General features: G+C 48.7%; 1 protein-coding gene across 1 annotated transcript in view; it reads right to left on the bottom strand.

Moving 5' to 3' along the window:
• The window catches only part of PLA2G4D (phospholipase A2 group IVD), a 29119-nt gene extending 4630 nt beyond the window's left edge, over positions 1-24489 (bottom strand). Inside the window, exons 1-13 of the mRNA XM_070404905.1 lie at positions 24445-24489; positions 20591-20663; positions 20268-20404; positions 19588-19719; positions 18841-18881; positions 17941-17983; positions 16344-16407; positions 15912-16048; positions 11198-11308; positions 11030-11067; positions 10711-10846; positions 10237-10373; positions 8819-9041 (exon numbers count right to left, since the gene is read on the bottom strand). Coding sequence (XP_070261006.1) covers positions 8819-9041; positions 10237-10373; positions 10711-10846; positions 11030-11067; positions 11198-11308; positions 15912-16048; positions 16344-16407; positions 17941-17983; positions 18841-18881; positions 19588-19719; positions 20268-20404; positions 20591-20663; positions 24445-24489 — 1317 coding nt within the window. The remainder of the gene's footprint in view (positions 1-8818; positions 9042-10236; positions 10374-10710; positions 10847-11029; positions 11068-11197; positions 11309-15911; positions 16049-16343; positions 16408-17940; positions 17984-18840; positions 18882-19587; positions 19720-20267; positions 20405-20590; positions 20664-24444) is intronic.
• Between the last annotated feature and the right edge of the window lie 497 nt (positions 24490-24986).

Below are 24986 nucleotides of genomic sequence, written 5' to 3'. Positions count from 1 at the left end.
CAGTATATAAATCTATTTGTGACATATTTATGCATTTCAGTTCTCTGTTACATGTTTTGAAACTTTATTTGCTATTTTTCATATCACTTCATATTATTATTATTTTTTAAACAATTTCTTAGTGAGTTCTTCCTCAGTACTTCAACTGTCCTTTCATTATTCTATTTTTCTCTTTCACGGACGCCATGTTCTTTGGGAGCTTGTTTAGACCAAGCTAGTGGCCTTTTAGGCTTCCTCCACGTGAACAGGAGTTCACTCTTTGAATAATAAGAATTATGTGTCACAGGGGGGTCATCAGGATTTTAGAGATGCTTAGGCTGGGTTAGAGGATGATGAGAGGGAACTCCGGGTGCAGACCAGAGTAGATGGACAGCAAATAAGAAATACTCTCTTGGGGTCATCAAGAAAAATGTCTCATCTGCTGTCATTGACGTTTGCCCAAAGAGACAGACGGTGAGAACTCATCTGCAAGGAAATTCAGACCCTAATACCTATTTTCTAGGTACTTGTAAGAGTGAGGAAAAGAACTAAGCTGGGAAATTGGTCCCATAAGGATGTTTCTTACTCTAAGTAGGAATTGTATATTGAATATGTAAGCTATCTGTATTAGCAGCGGTGCACATTTAAAAGTCAGTTAAAACACACTATAGCAATTTTACCTCAATACTAAATAAATGAATAAATAAATAGTGAAAAATGACAAGAAGCGTGCCCCTTCAGTGTACATTGTAAGCTCTGCCAGCGGACAGCTGCCCCTTAATGCTGTTCCGGGTTTAGCCCCACCCAAGTGTTTTCCTAGTGTCTGCCTGCCCCTCATCATCCTCTCGTTTATTCTTGCCTTCTGTTCCTAATTTTCTCTTCAGTAACACTCCAGGCTCTGTGTTTGATGGCAAGGGCTATGTCTGGCCTACTGGGGAGTGCTAGGGGTACAGAAAGTTCTCTTTCTATCACTGACCAGAAATGCGAACAGGGCTCATCTCAAGCATCAGCAAGGTTAATGCCGGTGGCTGCCTGGAGCCCCACCTTGGGGGGAATCCTGGGCTGTCTCTGATGGAGCAGTGCATGAACCGTGACGTGCTGCTCTCTCGGAGGCTCTGAGCTGGAGGGCACCTCCCTCAGCAGCCAGGCCTAGGCGGTTCCCAACCTGCCAGATCAGCCCTCATCCTCAGGTTTACTTAGAGCAGTGGTTCTCAACCTTGGCTGCACATTAGAATCACCTGGGAATCTTTTTAAAATCCTGATTTCTGGGCCTCATCCTCCGGAAATTCTGTTTCTTTGTTATGGGGTGGGGCCACAACATTAGTAACAAAGAAACAGAATTTCCGGAGGATGAGGCCCAGAAATCAGGATTTTAAAAAGATTCCCAGGCGATTCTAATGTGCAGCCAAGGCTGAGAACCACTGACTTAGAGAGTTTGGCAAATATACAGATCCCTGGGTCTATTCTGAGAATCAGCAGAAACCACTTAGGAAATTGCCTTTGAAAAATCTCCCCCAGGTGATTCTGAGGATCAGCCAGGTAGATGTGTGTCCCAGGAGCTTGCCCAGCCCATCCAGCAAGGAGACCCCTCCCACCGGCGAACTTCCTCTTCCCGTCAGCCCTCAGTCATTGGATGAGAGCACCCATGTGTCAGCCACAGCCTCGCCCCCACTTCCTGGGTGACACACAATATGACTTGAGTGTTAGTGAATCCACAGGAAAAAAAAACACACCCATATGGCTTAGTGGTTCTCAACCTTCTGGCCCTTTAAATAGAGTTCCTCATGTTGTGACCCAACCATAAAATTATTTTCGTTGCTACTTCATAACTGTAATGGTGCTACTGTTATGAATCATAATGTAAATATCTGATATGCAGGATGGTCTTAGGCGACCCCTGTGAAAGGGTCTTTCGAGCGCCAAAGGGGTCGGGCCCACAGGTTGAGAACCGCTGGCTTAAGCCGAAGGCACGGATGGTCTGTCTTATCTGCAAGTCAGTCCTGCAGGTGTGAGTGTGTGTGAGCTGAGAAAGAAGGGGGCTTGATTAATACCTGCATTTTCCATTCTCAAAGTCTTTTTAGTTAGGAATCCTGTTGGCCTGGTTATGCCACCTATGATGAGGGGAGATGTGTCCTTTTACTAAGACGCACAATTTCTGCTCTGAGGAAAGGTTTGGAAAAGGATCAGCACACCCCTCCATTGACTGAAACAGAATTCCTTTCCCTGGAATAGCTCACCAGTAAGTCACGGCAGGCCTCGGGGCCTCTAGCCCTACTTCCCAACTGAGGATCCCTAACCCAGCAGAATGCCACCCTGATGCTGGGGGCCCACCCGCAGTGAGGGCGCTGGGCGCAGTGTTGGTGACATGGTGACCTGCTCGGGATATACAGGGTGGGGCTAATGAGTATGTGAAACCTTTTGTCCAAAGTGAAAGAAAATCACATCAGACCGTAACTTAGGAAAAGATAAGAGAAAAAATGAGTTTCTCCTTGAATGGCGAGCAGCTTCTAAGCCAGCTGTTCTCAACCTGTGGGTCGAAACCCCTTTGGTGGTCGAACGACCCTTTCACAGGGGTCGCCTAAGACCATCCTGCATATCAGATATTTACATTACGATTCATAACAGTAGCACCATTACAGTTATGAAGTAGCAGCGAAAATAATTTTATAGTTGGGTCACAACATGAGGAACTGTTTTTAAAGGGCCAGAAGGTTGAGAACCACTGTTCTAAGCAGTTCAGTGCTGGCCAGTAAAAGGCTAAAGACAAACGTTTCAAAGGAGAGTTTGAGAAGCACTGATTATAACAGTGTATTTTACAAGGGATTTTTTACAAAAACTGAAGCAATATTATAGAAGTACATGACCTAATAAAGTTGTTCTGAGTGAAATTCACGGTATAATATTTCTCTGACAATATCTAATATTAATGAAATTGTAATTTGATGTGAAGGGAATTACATTTTCTAGTATTTTAAAATTACTTTTGGTACTGTAGATTAGTATAGTACAGATACTTATTTTTATCTAAAGACAAGTTTAAAATCAACACTAAATTTGTCTAAATAAAGAATTTTTTTTTAATCCTCATCCAAGGATATTTTTTCCAGTGATTTTTTTTAGAGAGAATGGAAGAGAGAGGGAAAGACAGAAACATCAATGTGAGAGAAACACATCGATTAGTTGCCTCCTGCACGTGCCCCAACCAGGACCCGGGCCAGGGAGGAGCCTGCAACCAAGGTACGTGCCCTTGACAGGAATTAAACCTGGGACCCTTGGGTCCGCCAAGCCGACACTCCGCCAAACCGGCTAGGGCTGAATAAAGATTTTTTTTTAAAAGCACACAGTGAATGTCAGCTTTAAGAAATAAAGCATGATCTGGCTGGTGTGGCTCACTGGTTGAGTTTTGACCTATAAACTAGAAGGTCACAGTTTGATTCCTGTTCAGGGCACATGTCGAGGTTGTGGGCTCGATCCCTAGTGTGGGGCATGCAGGAGGCAACCAATCAATGACTCTCTCTCATCCTTGATGTTTCTATCTCTCTCTCCCTTTTCCTTCCTCTCTGAAAAAGGGATAAAGCATGATAACTAAGAAAAAAGAAATAATATTTGAAAAGCTTTCCTATTGGAACATTTTTAAAGCCAAATGGGTGCTCATTTTAAGGAATACATTATTGATCAATAATACCACAAGAACTTTTATTCTTGTGAACAGAAAAAATTAATTAAGTTTTGTCTTTTAAAAAAATTACTATAATGCCCTGACCAGTTTGGCTCAGTGGATAGAGCATCGGCTTGCGGACTGAAAGGTCCCAGGTTCGATTCCGGTCAAGGGCATGTACCTTGGTTGTGGGCACATCCCCGGTGGGGGGTGTGCAGGAGGCAGCTGATCGATGTTTCTCTCTCATCGATGTTTCTAACTCTCTATCCCTCTCCCTTCCTCTCTCTAAAAAATCAATAAAATATATTTTAAAAAATTACTATAATGAACCTTGTACATAAAACTGTGCACTGAGCATGGCCAGTGTGGCTCAGTGGTTGAGCATCAACCTATGAACTAGAGGTCACCGTTCAATTCCCAGTCAGGGCACTTCCTCTCTGAAATCAATAAAATATATATATATATATATATATATATATATATATATATTAATAAAACAACAATTGTGCATTGAGTCATTACTGAAGGATCAAATGGTAATTAAATTAGTCTTCTTTATGGCCTAGAGTCAAACTGCATTTTCTAGCACCTTGTAAAGTGAAGGTTAACAAGCTTCTCCCACTCTATAGTAACTAATTGGTGCCACTAGGCAGAAAAGTCCGTTAATAAAACAACCAACCTCAAAAATGAACATGAATTTAAACAGTAGATGAAAGAATACAAGGATATATTAATAAAATAAAAATATTTCAAGTAATTATGTTGGTTTTATTCAATGCCATTTCAATGAAAATCCCATTTATCATGAAATTTGAGTAGCTGATTCTGTTATGTATACAGAAGAGCAGAAGGCCAAAAGTAGCCAACATCATTCTGAGAAGAACCAAGGTGGCAGATAGAGATAAATTTGCCCTGTCAGATACCAAGATGTATTACAAAGGCAGAGTAACTAAGCCAGTGTGATATTGGCACAGGATCAATAATCAGTCTCATCAGAATGGAACAGAGAGCTCAGGAAGAGCCCTGTGAATATATGAAAGCTGACACATGACAGAAGCAGTAGGTCAATCAGTGGAGGGAAAAAACCAATAAATGATACTGGAAAAGTTTGCTATCTATATGAGGAAGAAAAACTGGATTCCTATTCATGTAATACCTGAAGATAAACTCTGGGCAGATTCAAGTCCTAATTGTAAAAGAAAAATCTTTAAAACTTTTATAAGAATATATAGGACAATATTTTATAACTTCAGGATAGGGAAAGATTTCTTAAGAAGACCCAAAGAGCATAAACCATTAAGAAAAAGAATAATACATTGGATTACATTAAGATTATGCATCAAAATCTATTAGACTTAGTAAAGGATTAATATCCAGAATATATAAAGAATTCCTACAAAATAATATAAAAAGATGAACTAAGTAGAAAAATGTAAAAGAATCTGAATAGGTAATCCACAGAAGAGGAGGTCCCAATGAAAATATACTTGAAAACATGATTAGTCTCACTAAAAACCAAGAAAATGAAAAACTACAATAAAAATTCATTTCATACCCATAAAACAAAAATTTAAAAACCTGAAGAGCTTGTAGGGAAAAGAAGTTATGATTCACTGGTGGTGGGGGGATGTGAATTAATACAACCTTTTGGGAGAACAATAGCTAGGAAGGTTGAAGGTACATGTACCCAGGGCCTAACAATTGCTCTACTGGGTATATAACTTCAAGGCACAGAGAATCTCTAACACATGTGCACAGGGAGACCTATACAAAGCCATTTGTGTAAATAATATATTTTTCTTAAGGATATACATTTTTAATAAAAGTATACCTAGTAAAGGTATATGTAATAAAGTACATAATAACAGTATATACCAGCCGTGGGCAAACTACGGCCTGCAGGCCGGATTCGGCCCGTTTGAAATGAATAAAACTAAAAAAAAAAAAAAGACCGTACCCTTTTATGTAATGATGTTTACTTTGAATTTATATTAGTTCACTCAAACACTCCATCCATGCTTTTGTTCCGGCCCTCCGGTCCAGTTTAAGAACCCATTGTGGCCCTCGAGTCAAAAAGTTTGCCCACCCCTGGTATATACAATACATGTTATATATTATGTAATACTAGAGTCCTAACGCATGAAATTCGTGCAAGGAGCTCGGCCCTCGCAGCCCTGGCTTTGTCCGGAAAGTCATCTGGAAGAGTCGTTCTGCTGTTTGGTCTAATTAGCATATTAGCTCTTTATTATATAGGACTAGAGGCCTGGTGCACAAAAATTTGTGCACTCGGGGGGTAAGGGGGGGTCCCTCAGCCCAGCCTGTGCCCTCTCGCAGTCTGGGACCCCTCGGGAGATAACGACCTGCTGGCTTAGGCCTGCTCCTGGGTGGCAGAGGACAGGCCCAATCCCTAGGTGCAGCCCCTGGTCGGGCTCAGAGCAGGGCTGATTGGGGAGGTTGGGGCGCCGCCCCCTGTCATGCACAGAGCAGGGCGGATTGGGAGGTTGCGATGCCACCCTCAGTCACGCTCAGGGTAGGGCTGATTGGGGGGTTGGGGCACCGCCCCCTGTCACACTCAAGGCAGGGTCGATGGGGAGGTTGCGGCGCCACCCCCTGTGACGCACAGAGCAGGGCCAATCAGGGGGTTGGGGCACTGCCCCCTGTCACGCACAGAGCAGGGCCCATCAGGGGGGTTGGGGCTCCGTACCCTGCAGGGCCAATCAGGGGATTGGGGCGCTGCCCCCTGTCATGCACAGAGCAGGGCCCATCAGGGGGTTGAGGAGCTCCCCCCTGTCACTCACAGAGCAGGGCCGATAGGGGAGCTGGGGCACCGCCCCCTGTCGCACACACAGCAGGGCGGATCACGGGGTTGTGGCGCCACCACTGTCACACTCAGGGCAGGGCCGATGGGGAGGTTATGGCTCTACCCTGTCACACACAGAGCAGGGCCTGTGGGGGGGGGGGTGGGAGGGTTGGGACGCCACACCCTGTCACACACAGAGCCGCAGGGTGATCAGGGGGTTTGGGCGCTGCCCCCTTTTACGCTGATCCGGTGCCAGGGGGCCTCGCGGCTCCGCTGATCCCGTTGCTGGGAGGCATATTACCCTTTTACTATATAGGATAGAAGCCTGGTGCATGGGTAGGGGCTGGCTGGTTTGCCCTGAAGGGTGTCCTGGATCAGGGTGGGGGCCCCCACTGGGGTGCCTGGCCAGTCTGGGTGAGGAGCTGAGGGCTGCTTTCAGGCTGGCAATTGACTGAAGCTCCCAACCACTCCTTTTTTTCTTTTTCTTTTTTTTTTAATTTTTATTCTGGGCCAGCTTTAGCTCTGGCTCTAGTTCTGAGGCTTCCGCTGCTATAATCAAAACAATGTATAACTCCAGCTCTGAGACCCCGGCTGGCTGAAAGCTGGTTTCTAGGGTTTTGTTTAGCTTCTATATTTGCAACAGTTTCTTAGAGTTGTAGCTCAGAGGCCGGCAAGTCAGGCGGGGAACATTGCAGTCTGCAGTCACTGGAGCAAGCAAGCCTCATGTTCGCTTCCAGCTGCCTGGCTGCCGGCCGCCATCTTGGCTGACAGTTAATTTGCATAAGGATATGCTGATTAGCCAATGGGCAGGGTAGCGGTCGTACGCTAATTACCATGTTTCTCTTTTATTAGTGTAGATAGTAAAATATGTACATAGATTGCAGATACGTGCTCAAAACCTAAATTCAGAATAGTGATTACCTCGGAGTGTGGGAGGAAATGAGATTGGGGAGGGGACCACCAGGAGCTTTAATTCTTTCTGTTACATTTCATTTCTTAGGCTGGTTGATGAGATCATGAATATTCATTACATTATTCTTTATGCTTTATGCATTTTATTAGGTCTGAAGATTATCATAATAAATATTTAACAACATTAAGATTTTTTAAAAAAATAAGTGTATATATTTAGGAGGTTTTTTTTTGTTTGTTTTTTTAATAGAGAGAAGAATGGAGAGGGAGAAAGAGAGAAAGAGAAACATTGATGTGAGAGAGAAACATCGATGGCTGCCTCCTGCAGGTACCTGAGCGGGCGGTGGGAAGGGGATGAAGCCCGAAACCTGGGCGTGTGCCCTGACAGAGAATTGAACCCGTGACCTCTCAGTCCATGGGACAATGCTCAACCAACTGAGCCATACTGCCAGGGCTAAAATAAATACTTTTAATAAATAAAAAGTAAGAATGGCTGGTAATTTCCAAGTAGCACTGTGCTTGCCAGCAAGAATAAAATAATTTTTTTAATCAAAGCAAATTCATTTTCAGTTAGTTTACATGATCATTATTCTTGGTCAAACTCCTAACACTCAAAGATAAGACAGATAAGAATCTTTCCTTTGCTAGTATTTGCTAGTTTACTTTTGTTATGCACGTTAAATATACATTTTGTGTTTTAGTTGTTTCAAATGCTTTAAAAAACTTTGTTCAGATAATTATATGTGGTAAAACAATAGTGCAAAAAATCACTGATTTTAATAATTGTATCATTTAATGTAAGATTCAGTAGTTAACTTACTAAGCTTTCCTTAAAGAAGCAATGTATAAAAAATGTATATGCTCAGGTTTGTCTTAATAGTGTTAGGAAAAGAGTAAAGAAATATGTTAGCTAACACTGAATGCTTACTCTATGCCAAGTACCATTGATTGCTCACAACAACCATGTTAGATAAGTACCATTCTCATTCCTATTGTACGGGTGAGAAAATTGAGGCACAGAGAGGGTAAGTTGCCTAAGGACATATAGCTAGTGAGACGCATAGGGGGTAGAACCCAGGAATCTGGCACCAGAATCTTGCTTTAAACACTTCCAGGATGATGAAGAGAAAGAATATATTTCATATTGTAGTATAAATAAAACAAAAGCTGTTTGAACAATCTCACTGACTCTTAAACACATGCAAAAGCTTTGTCTGCTGAACCGACTTTAGCATTGTCTGGTCCCTAGTCCTTGGGAGACCCAGAAATTTAATTGAAGAACAGCCTGACTCATAAAGGCAGCATCCCAAAGTTGGGCAGACACTGAAACACAGTGGGTTCCACATTCTTTAACCAACGGTCCAGGACGCTTACCCTGCAGACATGCGCTTGCGTGTCAGCTAGCTGCGGGGTTGCCACAGCCTTGCCCATTGCACTCACGCTCCACCCCGCATGCACAGGTGCCCTACCTGGTTGTGCAGCATGGACTCCAGCACGAGAGCCCACAGGTCCACAAAGGTTGTGGGGCGCCCCTCCTCCATTCGCAGCTCCAGCTCCTGGAAGTAGCTTGCCAGTCGCTCCGAGGAGAAGGCTTCCAGCTTGCTCTGGGCCAGGTGTTCCCGGGCATATCGGATGGGCCCCTCGAGGTCCTTCTGCGACCACTCAGGGTCCCCATATAGTTGGGCCATTGTCCTGGGAGAACAAAGGGGCAGTACAATAGAATCATGAGGCCCAGCACCGGTTGCTGCAACTCCCTCTTCCAACCCTCGAGATTTCTCCCAACATTTTGTTCCTGCCACCAAAGCTCTGCCTTTCTGGAAAATGCTTCAGGGCTTTCCCTCCTCCTAGATCAGGGCTGTTCAATATAAATATAATGTGAGCCACGTATGTAATTAAAAATTCCTAGTAACTACACTTTTAAAAAGATCAGTAAAAATTAATTTTAATAATATATTTCATTTAAATTATCGTTTTCAATATGTAATTAATACAAAAATTTAAGATAACTTTATATTTTTCCAAACTTAGTCTTCAAAATTCACTGTGTATGTTATAGTTATAACAACTCAATTTGGACTAAGCACATTATAAGTGGTCAATAACCGCACGTGGCTACAGCTACTGTAACATACAGCACAGCTCCAGATCCTATCTCCGTCTTCAGAGGTCTGGCCTAAAGCCTTTTGAGACTGCTTGTCAATGGCTGTCACCTAAACTCTTCTGAGGTGAATATCCTCTTTCACTTCTTTAAAGTCACATTTCAATAAGATTCAAAGGAATGCATCTCTAACAGTGAAAAGTTCTATTTCATTATAGGCAGGCTGGTGTGTAGGGAGACAATTTTGTCTTTAGGTAAAATAGCACCTCTTGACCTCAATTTCCTCATCTATACTATAGGGACAATCAGAGAACCACCCTAGAGAGTGTTTTGAATATTAAATGAGGTAATAACAATTAAAGAAAAAAGAGCTATCAATTTGGAGTTCACGAAACGCGTCAGACGTGTTAAGGCTGTCCCACTCTAATCCTATGGAGGGTGTGCTATTATTACCCCTCTTTTGGAGATGAGTCAACGAGAATCAGAGGAAATAAGTTGGTTAAGATTACCCAGCCAGTAAGTGGTGTTGTGGAGACTCAAACCCAGCTCCTTCTGAATCAGCTACCTTAGACCTCTTCAGAAGCATGGAGTGGAAACCCTGTAATGCCTCCCTCATGGCAGGACTGCTGTAATTTCTGTTTCCTCCCTTTTGAGACAGCCACTTGGCACCCATCAGACCATACTGCTCACAGCTACTTGGTTTCCCCATATAGAGGGTCCCTCTGGTGTCCACTCCACTCCCCTCTGGGGCCTGGCCATCTCTGATTCTCCAGTCCCCGGGGCCCTCACCATGTAGCTCCCGAGATGCCGCTGAAGTACGTCACACAGTCCAGGAGTCCCAGCTTTTTCAGAGCCAACAAGTGGCCATAGAGAGAGGTCATGGCCCGGACACCTCCTCCTGTGGCCATGATCCCCACGATGGGGACCTGGACCACACAAAGACACAGGCTGGCTTAACAAAGACAGGGATAGAGCTGCCTCCTGCCTCCAGCGAAGGGACCTGATCAGGACGGGGTCAGGGCCTGGTGCAGTCAGAATTAGAGCTATCACCCAGCCCCTCCCCAAGAAGTGACTGCTCTCAGCCCTGGACACAGCTCCAAAGGGAGTGAGAACCCCAGAGCTCACCCATGCTCCATATCTCCTCCCACATGCTCACTCTCCAGTCTCTGCTGACTAGAATGTCTGGAGAGGGCATAGGAATCAGGTACGCCCCTAAAGCCGGTCCAAGGTATCTGCACCCCCACCCCTATGTATCCCCCAAACCTCATCTTCCTGTAGGTCTCTGTCCAACTGCAAGGCCTTCTTCAGGGCTTTGGCCACCACCTGCTTCCTTCTGCTCAGGAAAGCTTTCTCCTCCACACATAGGTCGAAGCCCAAGCGCACGGCCAGCTCCTTAGGGCTGGGGCAGCAGAGGGTCCAAGGGTCAGGGGGCACCTGCAGAGCTCAGCCACTGGTTGGCCAAGCCCACAATAGCTGCCAAATAATATCCCTGCTCCAAACCCCCAAGGACCAGTCTTTCCACAGCACTCCTCTGCCCCATGACCACCCCTTACTGTCCCCGACAGATATCAATGTCCCTTACCAGCCCTCAGCCTTGAGCTGTAGCCTCACTCCTGGGGCCTGAAATCAAAGCAAGAGACTTTGCTCAGAATGTCCAAGACCCTGCAGGGAATGTGAGTATCCACTGGGGGCCGTGGGCTCCCCCATCTTTATTCCCACTGGCACTTCCCATCCAGTTGAGGCCACTTACATTTGTAGCAGGAACATCAATGATCATCTCCTTCCCCATGGTCAAGGACTTCAGAGGCATAGTGAGGTGCCCTGCTGAGATGTCTGAGTTCCAGTCTTTGCTTTTGGAGCTCTGGAGGGAAATATTCATTCATTCATTCATTCACTCAACAAACCCTTGCTGAGTGGCTAAACAGTGATCCAGACAGACACAGTCCTTCCCTGGTAATATTAAAATAATTACAATATTTATAATTATTAAAATTATCTATATACATAAAAGCCTAAGTGACCATTACAACCGAAGGATCAGAACGACCAGAATGACCGGTTGACCAGTTGCTATGATGCACAGTGATCACCAGAGGGCAGATGCTCAATGCAGGAGCTGCCCCCCAGTGGTCAATGCGCTCCCACAGCCAACCTCCCATGGCCTCTTCCCCTCCTACCCCCGGCCGGCCAACCTCCTGCGGCCCCTCCCCTTCTTGGCTGGCCAATCTCCCATGGCCCCTCCCTCTGGCCTGCTGCCCCCCCCCCCCCCAAATAGGCCTCAATCACCGGCCAGGCCAAGGGACCCCATCAGTGCACAAATTCATGCACCAGGTCTCTAGTAATAATTATAATTATAAAAATAATAGCTGAGGAGAACCAAGATGGCGGCATAAGGTATATGCTGCCCCCCATAACCACATTAAAACTACAACTAAAAGACAAAATGGCTATCATCCAGAACCATGGGAAAGCTGGCCGAGTGAAAGTTCTACAACTAGAAGGAACGAAAAAAGCACATTGAGACTGAGCAGGAGGTGCGGAGGCACCAAGGCAGAGGTACAGAGGTGCATGAAATGGGCTGGCAACTGGGTGCGCTTTGTTTTTTTTTCAATTGGAAGGGAGATTCAAGCTCCTGACTGCTCTGAACTCCAGTTTCCAGTGAGACTCTGGGGACCCAGACTCCTACGGGGAGAAACTGGACTTTCTGGCATCAGGTCGGAAAGCGAGGGTGGCTTTCTCCCAGAGCTGCTTGCAGGGATCATTGTTACTGTGTGGGGGGTGGGAGACGTGGAGATCCGGAGACACAGAGATGCTGACTGACAGCCATCGCTGTTTGCTCCACCCGGGTGATTCCCTGAGACCCTGCCCACCCAATTTACAACCCCACCCAAGCTGTGTGCAGCAGCACAAATGAATTGCCTGCCCTTTCACAGGCTAACCTAGCAAACTGCAGCTGGGTCAGAGAGCTCCAAAACGTCCAAATCCCAAACAAAGAGGAGAAATCTGCAGATCTTGCTGTAGCTCCTGCTGGGTGGACTCACACAGTGGTTGACTTTGCACCTCCTTGGAGGTCCAGGAGCCAGTGTATCCAGTGGTCAGATATCAGATTTCAACTCCTCACATCCATAAGTGACACACTCAAGAGGCAGACTCAGTGAGCACCAAAGCCCCACTGAAGCAAGTCCTGCCCCATAAAGGTGTCTCCAGCACAGCAGTTCTTCCACTATAGACACAGCAGGTCCTTGCAGTCAATTGGCCTGGAGGTCATTTCCTCCCAGGGATACCTACAACAATCAAGGCTTAACTACAACAAGACTGTGAACCCAGCCCACAAAGGGATGCACCAAGAGTGTCCACCTCAGGTGATTGGGGAAGCTGAGCCACTGAGCCCAATAGGACACCTACCTCACAAAGCCACTCTATCAACACAGGGAAGCAGCCAAAATTCAGAGACAAAGAAACATGTCACAAATGAAAGAAATGGAGGAAAGCAAACTACTGGATATAGAGTTCAAAACCACAGTTATAAGATTACTCAAGAATCTTCTACAAACCTCTGAGAAACTTAGTGAGACCTCCAAAAAACTTAATGAGACATTCAAGGATCTTAATGAGAATGCCAAAAAAAAAAAGGAAAAGGACCAGTCAGAAATTAAGCATACACTGAATGAAATGAATAATACACAGAGATCCAACAGCAGACTAGAGGATCGCAAGAATCAAGTCAAAGATTTGAAATATGAGGAAGCGAAAAACACCCATCCTGAAAAGCAAAAAGAAAAAAGAATCCAAAAATATGAAGATAGTGTACGGAGCCTCTGGGACAGCTTCAAGCGTACCAACATCCAAATTATGGGGATGCCAGAAGAAGAGAGAGAGCAAGATATTGAAAGCCTATTAGAAGAAATCATGACAGAAAACTTCCCCTACCTGATGAAAGAAATAGACTTACAAGTCCAGGAAAAGAAGAGAACCTCAAATAAGAGGATTCCAAAGAGGACCACACCAAGACACATCATAATTAAAATGCCAAGGGCAAAAGACAAAGAGAGAATCTTAAAAGCAGCAAGAGAAAAACAGTTAGTTACCTACAAGGGAGTACCCATACGACTGTCAGCTGATTTCTCAACAGAAACCACACAGGCCAGAAGGGAGTGGCAAGAAATATTCAAAGTGATGAATAGCAAGAACCTACAACCAAGATTACTCTACCCAGCAAAGCTATCATGTAGAATTGAAGGTCAGATAAAGAGCTTCACAGACAAGAAAAAGCTAAAGGAGTTCATCACCACCAAACCAGGATTATATGAAATGCTGAAGGGTATTCTTTAAGAAGAGGAAGAAGAAGAAAAAGGTAAAGATAAAAATTATAAACAACAAAGTGACAACAAATACATATCTATCAACAAGTGAATCTAAAAATTAAGTCAATAAAAAAATCTGATGAACAGAATAAACTGGTGAATATAATAGAAACAGGGGCATAGAAAGGGAGTGGACTGACAATTCTTGGGGAGGAAGGGGTGTGAGGGGTACGGGAAGAGATTGGACAAAAATCATACACCTATGGATGAGGACAGTGGCGGGGGGTAAGGGCAGAGGGTGGGGTGGGAACCAGGTGGAGGGGAGCTATGGGAGGGAGGGGGGAAAGAGGAACAACTGTAATAATCTGAACAATAAAGATTTATTTTACAAAAATTAAAAAAAGAAGAAATAATAATAGCTAATATCACCCTGCCCAGTGTGGCTCAGTTGGTTGGAGCATCGTCCCATGCACCAAAGAATTGTGGGTTGGATTCCTGGTCAGAGCACATACCCAGGTTGCGAGAAGCAACTGACCAATGTTTCTCTGACATTGATGTTTATCTCTCTCCCTCTCCCTTCCTTTCTCTCTAAAATTAATAAAAAACACAAAAATAATAAGAGCTAATATATTTAATGTAATCATAGCTAATATTTAGTTATTGTTTGTGAGAACCACGCCAGAGTCCCCAGGTAGTCAAGGCTAATTAGAGTGTGGAGGCCTTGTTGATAGTATGCTGGAATGTCCAGGGCCACTCTGAACACGCTGCAAGCCCACAGCGATCTCATGGTACACTGTGCCCTTCTATAACCCAAATGATTGATGACATTGTTGGCTAAAGGCCTCCTTTGTCTAAATGGTATAATGCATGATACTGACCAGCTAGAGAGGCAGCTGCTGAGATGAAGCTGAGAGATGGTACTACTACGATGTAAGGCTAAGAGCTCACAGAGAGCTCAGGTGTAGCTACCATGTTAACCAGCCAGCGTGCTGGGCAGGGGAGACAGGAGAAGCTGCTGAGGCAGAGAGCTCAGGTGCCGCTGCTATGGGAGGCAGTGAGTCTAGGGGGCAGCGTGCGGAGAGAAACGTACTAGTTCAGATACTAGCTGTGGGGACAGAGATTAATGCTACTATGTGGGAAAGATATGTGTTCACCAGCCGGTGTCTGCTTGCCTGTATGGACTTTGCTGTGAGGACTGTGTTGTCTGATGGTCATGTGGCCACTGGCTTCTGTAATAAAGACTCATTCTTATACACCCACAACCTCTCATGGCTTCTCTGTCTAAGACCCAGCATCCTAGGAGGTCCAGCCCCAGGGGGAGGGGCTCAGACCCAACACCTGTAACTAGTGAGCAGAGGATAAAGGGGGAACTTGGACTAAGTCCCCAACAGTTAGTGTAGCGAGTAGGGTTCAAGAAGGAACCTACTCTAGCGTAGTCGGGAAGAATTTAGAGAAATATATGGATTCAGAGCAACTCAGAGCAGCAGTGCTCATGCAGAGCTCTTGCTGCCTCTGACATTGTTCTAACTGGATCATGAATGAACTTATAAAGAATTTATAAAGAAACAGGTAATGAACTAATATTCCTGTATTGTACAGGAAATAAGCAGTGTGATAAGATAACCAGAAGTGGGATGTGTGAAGTCTATTTAAGATGGGAGAGCCCCTCTGAAGGGGTACCATTTGAACTGAGATCTAAATGAGGAGGAGGAGGAGAAAAAGGAGGAAGAGGAAGCAGCCTTGGAAGGAGACAAAGGGGGACAGGGGAAGCGCTGGCATGTCTGAAAAGTAAGAAGAGACAAGCTATGGCTAGAGCATCATGAATGAGGGGAACGTGGGTCAATTGAGGCAGCAGAGGTGGGCAGAGGCCAGGCTGTGCAGGGCCCGTGGGCACCGACATCAGATTTTTTTCTGAGAGCATCACTGGAGGAGCCATTTAAGGGCTCAGACAGACATAGCATAACAGCCCCTCCCCACACCCACTTCAGGCCCTGGTGACCCTCCTGCCTGCCAAGGGCATGTGCCTAAGTGGGGGAGGCTGACACAGCCACAGGGGACTCTCCGTGGAGGAGGAAGGCCAGGGAGGGGCCTGCAGCAGCTGGAGCTAGCCCAGGGCCCAGGTTGGTGAAAAATCTCCTGAGTCCAGACCCAAAGACCTACCCTCAGGCGCCCTCTCAGCTCTGCCTCTTGAGCTGCCATGTAGTGAAAGTGGAAGGCTGAGGCTGTGCCCAGGGCCAATGTCTGCGTGTCTTCATATGACCCCGTCAGCACCAGCTCCAGCTCCAGGTTGTCCTGGTCTAGGTAGAGAGCGAGAAGGGTAACATGAGGGGAAGGACCCAAAATACCGGCAGTACTTCCTGGACGTGATGAAGGCCCTGTGGCTAGACCATGGCAAACAGGATGCTGGAAAGGGCCTCCCCAGCCTGCTGGGCCCCATCCCCCATGGAACTCCCACCTCCCTTCTGCTCTGTGGGCAAGAAGAGGCCAGCTCTGCCCTGCCGCTCACCCCCTGCCCTGTATGGGTTTCCCAGCCACCCCATCTCCTCCCCACATTCCAAGCAGAGGTCAGACCTGGTTCTGAGCGGGCCTCACCTGAGTCCTCGGCTGCGCTCCCCGTGCTCTCCAAGCGGATATCCAGGCATGACAGCTCTCGAGCCTGGGGCAGACCACATCATGGGCAGGGGGCTCTTCTGGGGAAGCTGCGGTCCCCTCAACCTCACCCGCTGAGCCCCACTGTCCCGAATCCACCACACACAGAACAAGAAGTGGGGTCCAGAGTGGAACTGGACCAGAAAACCCTCACCCCACCTCTGATGCGCTGAAACTGCTAAGCCAGACGTCCTGGGACAGCCAGGGGAGCCCCATCTCTACTCACCCCCAAGCTCTCCTAGATTTGCCGAACTTCTGGAATCTCTGCAGGCCCCCCAGCTGCCAGGCACAGTTTTGTGGTGTGTTTCTTTTTTTCAATCTCTACGTTTCTCTACAGCCTCAACCTGGAGGGTGTGTTCATTCTACTACAACTGCTCCCTAAGAGTATTATTCAAACCACCCGTCTACAGGGTAATGAAATGGGTCAGATAAATCCTTGACATTTTAGCAACTAGAGTACCTCCCGACTGCCCTCCACTTAACTGACTTGCCAAACGAGACTGCTGCGTTCTCTCTGTAATGCATGCCAGCTGACAGCTGCCCACTCCTGCAGAACTGAGTTCATCAGCATCTCCCGGCCTCCATCACCTCAGATAAGAGGCAGCTGCCATGGGATGACTGCTTTAATGTGTGCAGGCATACCTTGAAGGCATTGTGGGTTTCCTTCCAGACCACCGCAATAAAATGAGAGTCACAATAAAGTGAGTCAGAATCTTTTTGCCGGTGGAAGGTCTTGTCTTCAATTTGTAAACAAATGCAACATCTCTGAAGAGCAATAAAGCGAAGCCCCATATAACGAGGTATGCCTGCATTCGCAAAAGTAATACTAGTCTGTCAAACAGGCAGTCGCAGGACCCTGAGGTGGTGCCTCCTTCAATTTGGGGCTCTAGGTGCCTATTCACCTCCTGCTGGGCCTGGCCCTGCTCCCGGTCGGTCGGCTTGCTTGTGTGGGACTGCACTTTGAGTAGAAAGTTTCTAATGCGTCTCTCGCCACCATGTGTCCTTTCTTCTCCATGGCAGCTTTGTGAGCTTGCTGTGTTTAGGATTGCCGACCAGGACTCTCCACGGTCTCAAGGAAGAGCTGACTGACCCCCCTGACCCTATCCCAAAGCTCCCAGATTGGAAGTGCACCCCCCTGGACCCCCCCCGCCGCCCCCCGAGCCTCAGTTACCTCCATATTAACTAATAACCTGAGCAGGGCCAGGCCCACGTGGCTTTCGGGCCAGGGCTTCCTCTTTGGGAGCTGAGAACTATGAGTTCATTACAGGTGACCAAACACATCAGGACAGACTAACAATTCTCCCATCACCCCCTCAACCATACAGCCTTGAGTCAGAACCATCTCACAGCAGAGCCTCAGCCTCCCTCTCTCCATGTTCCCTTTAGCCCCTCTCAGCCCCCCACCCCCCAACCACATTCCCAGGTGACCACCTAGCTGGGAGGCCAGGGGTGGTCTGCCACAAAGCCCGGTCCTCGCTTTGTCCCATCTGGCCCACCCCCACCTCAGCTCCCCTCGTAAGCCTGGGAAGGCAATGGTTACCACAAGGACGCTGTTGGTGATGAGCTTCTCTGGGCGGTCTGACCTGGAAAATCAAACCGTCCACAGTCTGGCCTTGGAAAAGCAAAAGCTCCCTGCGCTAACCTGCCCCCTCCCGGCCCAGGCTCCACCCACGTGGGGACTCCTGGATGATGCTGAGGGTTCTCTAAGTCCTGGATACTATTCAGGGTGCGGGGAGATGCTTTTGACGAGTGAAAGGTGAGAGAGAGAGTAGGGCAGAGAAAACACTGACCTTCCTCTCCTCATTTCTCTAAAAGGAACCCCTAGCCCGGCCAGTGTGGCTCAGTGATTGAGCATCAACCTACGAACCAGGAGGTCACGGTTTGATTCCCAGTCAGGATACATGCCTGGGTTTCAGGCTCGATCCCCATTGTGGAGCGTGCAGGAGACAGCTGATCAATGATTCGCTCTCATCATTGATGTTTCTATCTCTTTCTCCCTCTCCCTTCCTCTCTGAAATAAATAAAAATAAAATCAATAAAAATATATTTTTTTAAAAAAAGGACCCCACCCCCAGTCTAGCAGGTTTGGGGAGATGAGGGACAGGGAATCTGGGCTGGACAGACCGATGGGAAAATCTGGGTTAATGACATTTCCCTACATAAAGCCTGGATTCTTAGATACTCCCTGGGCTGGGTGAGACTACTCACATTTTTTCTTTCTTTTAAAAAAATTTTTTTTTAATTTAAATTATTTAAAGTATTACATATGTCTCCTTTTCACCCCATTGACCTCTCCCCCAACATTCCCACCCCCCAGCACATGCCTTTACCCCTCTACTGTCTGTGTCCATGGATTATGCTTATATGCATGCTTACAAGTCCTTTGGTTGATCTCTTACCTCTACCCCCAACCCCCTCCACCTTCCCTCTGAGTACTCACATTTTTTCCATCAGGAACTCCACATCCAGTTCCTCCTGTCCCTGGAATCAAAGATGAGCAAGTCATCCACATTTATATAAGTCTTTAGAGTTGACAAAGTTCTTCTACATTCATTATTTCATCACCTCAAGTCTCTAAGGGAGGCACAGTATGATAAGCCTTCCCATTTTACAGATGAGGAAATTGAGGCTTAGGGAAAGATGGATGGGCTATCTGCCCAAGTTACCACAGTTGGTAAGTCTGCAGAGAACAGGTCTCTGGCAAGGTTGGGGGGGGAGATAAGGAGCACAAGCCAAAAGAGGCTTGATGTCCAGGGCCCATTTCATCTTCCTCTTGAGTGGGCTCCAACCCCAGAACTCTGGCCTCCTCCACCCACGCCTTCACCTGCTGGAGAAAGAACACAGAGACCTCCATCAGACAGGCCTTGGGCACACGGGAGGTGAGAGGCAGTAAGTAGGAGTGATGAAGCCACTAATGTTCGAAGGGTTAGTTATACGGAGCTGTGTTTTGTGGCCATTAGGAAGTTCTCCACCAACCAAAACCTCCTCCCACAGACAGTAAAATTTCTCCATTGAATGACTTAGTCTATAACAGTCAAGTTGGGCCTTGCCTTTCCTATTAAAATGTAAATATCTCTGGGAGGGGCTTGCCTCTTTCTGTGAATCAGTTCAACGCAGCAGCATCCCAACAGATGGGAGAAACTGTGCACCTTCCTTAGCCTGGATCCCATGGGGACTCCCCACGCACCTGGGGGCGCAGGGAGAAGGTCTTCCGGAGCAGCTTGCCAGGGACGACTTCTGAGATGTCATAGAGAAACTTGAAGCAGGCATCATCCTCCGTGGCTGAGTCCTCATCATAGACACTCAGCTCCAGAACATTCTAGGACAAGAGAACAACCTAGTACATATTTACTCGAGGCTATCGCCTACATCAGAGACAGAAGAGATTATTATGCCTCCATGCTTTGTACTTCAAAATAAAAATAACAGTAAAACTTACAAGTAGTAAAAGAAAACCCAGAAAAGTTCCCAGTTTACCCTGCTAATTTTTATTTTTATAAAAAATACAATTCTTTCAAAGACTCTTTCCTCCCCCTACTGCACCCCTGCTTTGCTGGTTCCCTAGGGCACTGCATGTACCAGGTGGTATACTAGGAGTGCATTGTCTTTACCCTCACAGCAGCCCAAGTCAGGGGGGGATTCTTACTGTCTCCATTCCGTGGATGGCCAGAGAGAGAACCAGCCACTGGCTGGAGGTCAGGCCCACAGGCACTGGCTCGCACACTGTCTCCTATACAGCACATCCAGGCTGGGGCCCAGAGACACCCACTCCCCAGTTACTCCAAGCCCTGGAGGAAGTGTGCTCTAATCCAAGAGCCCTCCCTATGCGAGGTACAGCCTGTCCTCAGGTGGGTGGCATCCTTTTACCTTAACCTGACTCTGGATTAGGAAACTGAAGGTCTCATTCCATACAGGATGGCTGGAGTTGGTGACTGTTTTGGTCTTCAACTTTATTCCAGGTACGGTTGGCAGCTGTAGGACCACATAGGGGTCTGCCTCGCTCACTGCCAATGTCAAGAGAATCAGCGTGAGAGAGAATTCCTCACACCCCTCTCCAGGGGCCTTCCCAGATTCCTACCAAGACCCCGGAGGCCACAGTGGACAACCCACCCCAGGCCGGTCCCAAGGCACATGTTGGGCTCTTCCCTTGGGACCCGGTCATCCCTGAAGCCCAGGAGACAGTTACTCACACATGTCAGCCCAGCCCAGGCCCCGAGCCTCCAGGACCCTCACGGTGAGTCGCCAGCAGGCGGAGGCCTCCCCCTGCAGAGAAACGTCAGACAAATGAGTCCTTTCTGCTCGTTCCTGAGCCCGCCAGTCTGGGCCAGACTTCTCTTGAGAGGCTTGGTGGCACTGCCAGGTGCTCTGGGGCCAGACGGCCTTTGCCCACCTCTGTCCCGGGCAGTGGTTCTGGGCTGCAGCAGCCATGGAACGAAGGAGGGGAGTTGGAATTTGTGGGGCTGTCTCCCCGTCAGAGACAGGCTTGCATAGTGTGGTGGAGAAAGCAGGGAACTGAGGACTAAGGAATGGCCACCACACTGGACATGCCAGTTTGGGGGCGCCCCATCCCAGAGTTCCCAGAGTTCCCTTTGGTAAAGCGTGTGACCCCACTGCCCAGCCTGCCCTCTGGACCGGAAGTGGACACAGGACTCCAGGGAGGCTGAGCCCTGGGGAGCCACAGGTATTCACCTTCTCTTGGGTGGGAATTAGGAAACTCCAAGAGCATCAGGGCGTTACTGTGAGCAGTGGGTGAAGGGTCATTGTGTGTGACGATGCTGGCGACATCAGTCGGCCCAGAGACAGCCCAGTGAGGAGGAGGAAGAAATGAAGTGGGCAGAAGCTGGAGGGGCATGTGTGTGTGGTGGGGGGATGATATAGAGAGAAGAGGAGCAGAAGAAGGTGGCAGGGGAAAGCAGAGGGCAGGTAGGGTGTGGCTAAGTCCTTCTGGGCACAGGGCACTGGGGAGAAAATCAAACCGTCCTTGGCACTGCTGGGACCCAGGGTTTCTGCTCTTCGGGAGGCCTGGCTGTGTAGCTTTTGCTGGGCGCCCTGCACACGTTTTTTTATCAGAAGCCCCTGCGGTCTGAGGCAGAGGCAGCACCATGCTTGCAAGGTGGACATCTGTCATGGCCTGGACGGGACATGTGGTGAGGAAAACAAAGCTGCTTAGCCTTGCACCTCCCGGGACCTGTCCCACTGCGGTGCTTGGGAGCAGAAGTCCCTTCTCCCCCCGGGAGCCGGTCTCTGCTCCGCGAAGGTGCTCCTAGCTGGTGCTCCTCGCTAGGGGCTGGCTCAGTGTCCACGGGGCGTGACTCGCCATTCCCCAGAGGGAACCTTACAGGACAATGGGCCACAGCAAAGCCACTCGGGACTCATGCCACACCCCCCACCCTCCTCCCCTGGGTCCCGGCATCGTCCCTCTCCCGTGGCTCCGGGCTGAGTGTCCCTGCCATGCAGCCATCTTTCTGGCAGAGCACATGTAATCCTCCCAGCAGAGTAGGCTTGTTTCTCCCTCCCTGATCATTATGACGGGTCATCACTAAGGGATTAGCTCCAGTGACACCAGCAACATGTCAACTCGACAACTCTTAAGCCAGAGGTTGACATTGGCAGGGATTTCATGCGTTTTTAGACGCCTGGCTCCCTTTCCTCCCTGCACCCAGATCCCGCCACTGCATGCCCCAGAGAAGGTGCTGGCTGGGGTCCCGGGCCCTGCAGGGTGCTGTGCTGCAATGCCTGCTTCAAAACAGAGGGGAGGGCAGGGGCAGCCCACCCTCTGAAGTCTCCTGGGGCTACTAAGAAGTGCCCCCAGATGCTCACTTTTCGTCCAGTCACGTTGCCCAATTTGAGCATTATTGCTCATGCTCAAACCTCAGGTCACTGAGAGCCTCTCAACCTCAGAAAGCCCCCCAGCCCCTGGCAGGACTTTTTTCCTAGTGAAGACAAACCCCATTTCTCTTCACCTCTCAGACATCGCTAACATGGAACCCCCAGAGGATGGGGTCTGGCAAGAATTCTGACTGGTCATACTAGGGGCAGGAGAGGGGAGTGGACGAGGGCAGCCTCCCAGCCAGGCTGGGGCTACGAGTAAACCCTGGTCCTCCACTTGTTTGCTGTGTGACTCTGGGCAAGTCACTAAACATCTCAGTGCCTTCTTTTCCTCATACGTAGTGGGACTAACCACAGTTTCAACCTCACACAGTGTTCTGAGGCTAAAGGTATTAATGTTTATAAAATGATTAGCAAAAAGCAAACTGCTCTTATGTGCTTGTTATGTTTCCAGGTGCTGTACTAACGTATTACATATATGAACTTGACTTATCCTCCCAACAACCTTATAAGATAGTGGTCTCATTTCCTCTCATTTCACAGACGAGAGAACTGAGGCTCAGGAAGGATAACTTGCCCTCAGCCTCAGAGCTAGTCGGTGACATCATTAGGGTTCAAACCCAGGTCTGCAAGGCCAGAGCTCACGACCTTCCCAGGTCTGTGCTTCTCGGTCAAACCGTGCAAACTGCCCCCACTGCCCTGTGGTTATCTAGAATCTCATAGGTTTGTTTCAGCCAAATATGATATTGAACGAACATGTTAACTAATAGGATTCTTTTTCCTCTGGGGCCTTGGGGCCCCATCTTCCCCATTGAAAGATGGTCTCACCGGGAATACTGTTCATTGATGACTGACCCTGGACACTTCGGAGGAGTTCTCCAGCAGGGACCCCTACCCAGCTTCCTGTAGGGTCCTGGGAGTGCCTCCCTGCAAAGAGTTCCGGTCACTGTCTCCCCCAGTGCAGGGACCCTGGGACCTACTCCATCCTCCTCTCTGTGCAGAGGATCATGGGGGATGTGGCCCAAGGGAGTCCCCAACCAAGGTCCAGAGTACCAGCGACCACGGGGTCTTCAGCAGGAAGAGAGAGATGAGCAGGCCACCTTTTCCCTGCTGGCACCGAGCGATTCATGCTGGGGCAGCAAGGAGGTTGGAGAGGAGTGGAAGCTACAGCACAGCCTCAGGCCCTGCGCCTCCTGAGTCAGGCTGAGCACAGCAGGCACGTCCCAGAGCAAGTCCCAGGTGCCCGGCCTGCCCTGGCAGCCAAGCTCCTGCTGCCAGAGCAGGCTCCAGTCTCTGTCCAGCAGGAAAGCCTGGGTGAAGACGCTGCTGGGGCTCACCCTGAAGGCTGGGTGTCAAGGGCCTGATGTTAGGGACTCAGCCAGTTCCAGAAACATCAGCAGGAGGCAAGGCGTTTCCCAGGTGTAAGGTCAAACTCAAGATCCCAGGGTTACTACACCTTGGGCTTTAATTTTGCCCCTGGGCTGAGCTTAGAGCAGTCAGAGGGTGGGAAGAGAAGGATGCCCAGCTTTCTCCGGGGAGATGAAGATGAAAGGGACACTTCAGAAACCTCTGCAGCTGGGTTCTGGGGCTCGGGCTCCAGATAGAGGAGCAGATGGAGCCAGCGCTTACTAGCACCTTCACCACCCTGCTGCCGCAGCTTTGAGTTTCTCCCAGACCCCATCCGGGCATTTGCACTGATATCCGCCCTGCAGAGGGTCCTCCAGGCCTCAGGCTGACACAGCTGGGGCAGCAGGTGGGCGGGTGCCTCTCTACCTTCCCCAGGATTCCTTGGTGTCTGAACCCAACTCAAGCCTGGATCTCAGGGCCAAGGCTCCAAAAGCCCAGGAAAGTTTGCAAATAAGGTATACGCCTCCGCTTGGTACACTTTGCCACTTCATGGCCACCCACTGGGGTTTCAGGGGAGACCTGAGGAGCCAGTCTCTCTGGCCTTGTCCCTGCAGAGAATGAGACATCTGGGCTGAGGGGAAGCATGTGGCAGGGCTAGGGTGAGCAGTTTGTAAGCTTCCCTGGCCTGGTTTCAGCCTCATCACTCTTGGGCAGAGTAAATAATTGATAGTGGTTGGGGATTTGGGCTGGCAGAGTTTTGGAGACACACAGGGTGGTTCCTGGGTCCCAGGAAGTCCATTGTCTACGGTGACGGGCTGTGGGCCTGGCAGGACCTGTGTTGCTTTGAGGGGAGGAGGGGAAGGGTTACCTGATGAGGATGGCCAGGTGGCTCCCTAGGTGTCAGTCTCTCCATGCCAATCCTTTCAGCTCTGTTCCAGGCCCAGCTCCTGCCAAGATGCCAGCTCCCTGGCTGGCTGGCAGCAAGTCTTCCAATGAGATGGGACTGACTGTGAATCTGCCGGCCTCTGAGGAGCCCTGGTCCTATAAACAGGTTGGGGCTCCACCCCCAGGTCACTCCCTCAGCCCAGAGCCTTCTCTTCTTCCCCAAGAGGCTGGGTCAACCAGCATCTCCAGAAACCTCTGGCAGGGCTCCAGGGCCGGCAGGTGGAGCAGCACTTCCAGATGTGGGGTGTCAGGGCTGCAGATGCGGCAAGGCAGGGAGATGAGTCCCAGGAACAGTGGCAGGAACCTGCTCCACTGAGGCAGCGGGCCTAGGGTGGGAGGGGCGCGAGCTGAGGAAACCCTACAGCCCAGCCCAGCCTGAGCCAGGCCAGCCTCTGAGGGAGGAGGGCTGTGTCTCTGGGGGCCGACAAGAGGACGGGAGCCGCGGTGTGTAATAAGGGCAGTCAT

The sequence above is a fragment of the Myotis yumanensis genome, unplaced genomic scaffold (genome assembly GCF_028538775.1).
Source record: "Myotis yumanensis isolate MYYU_CA2020_CCGP unplaced genomic scaffold, mMyoYum1.0.hap1 SCAF_1, whole genome shotgun sequence".
Taxonomy (NCBI): Eukaryota; Metazoa; Chordata; class Mammalia; order Chiroptera; family Vespertilionidae; genus Myotis; species Myotis yumanensis.
This window is presented reverse-complemented; position numbering and strand designations above follow the sequence as displayed.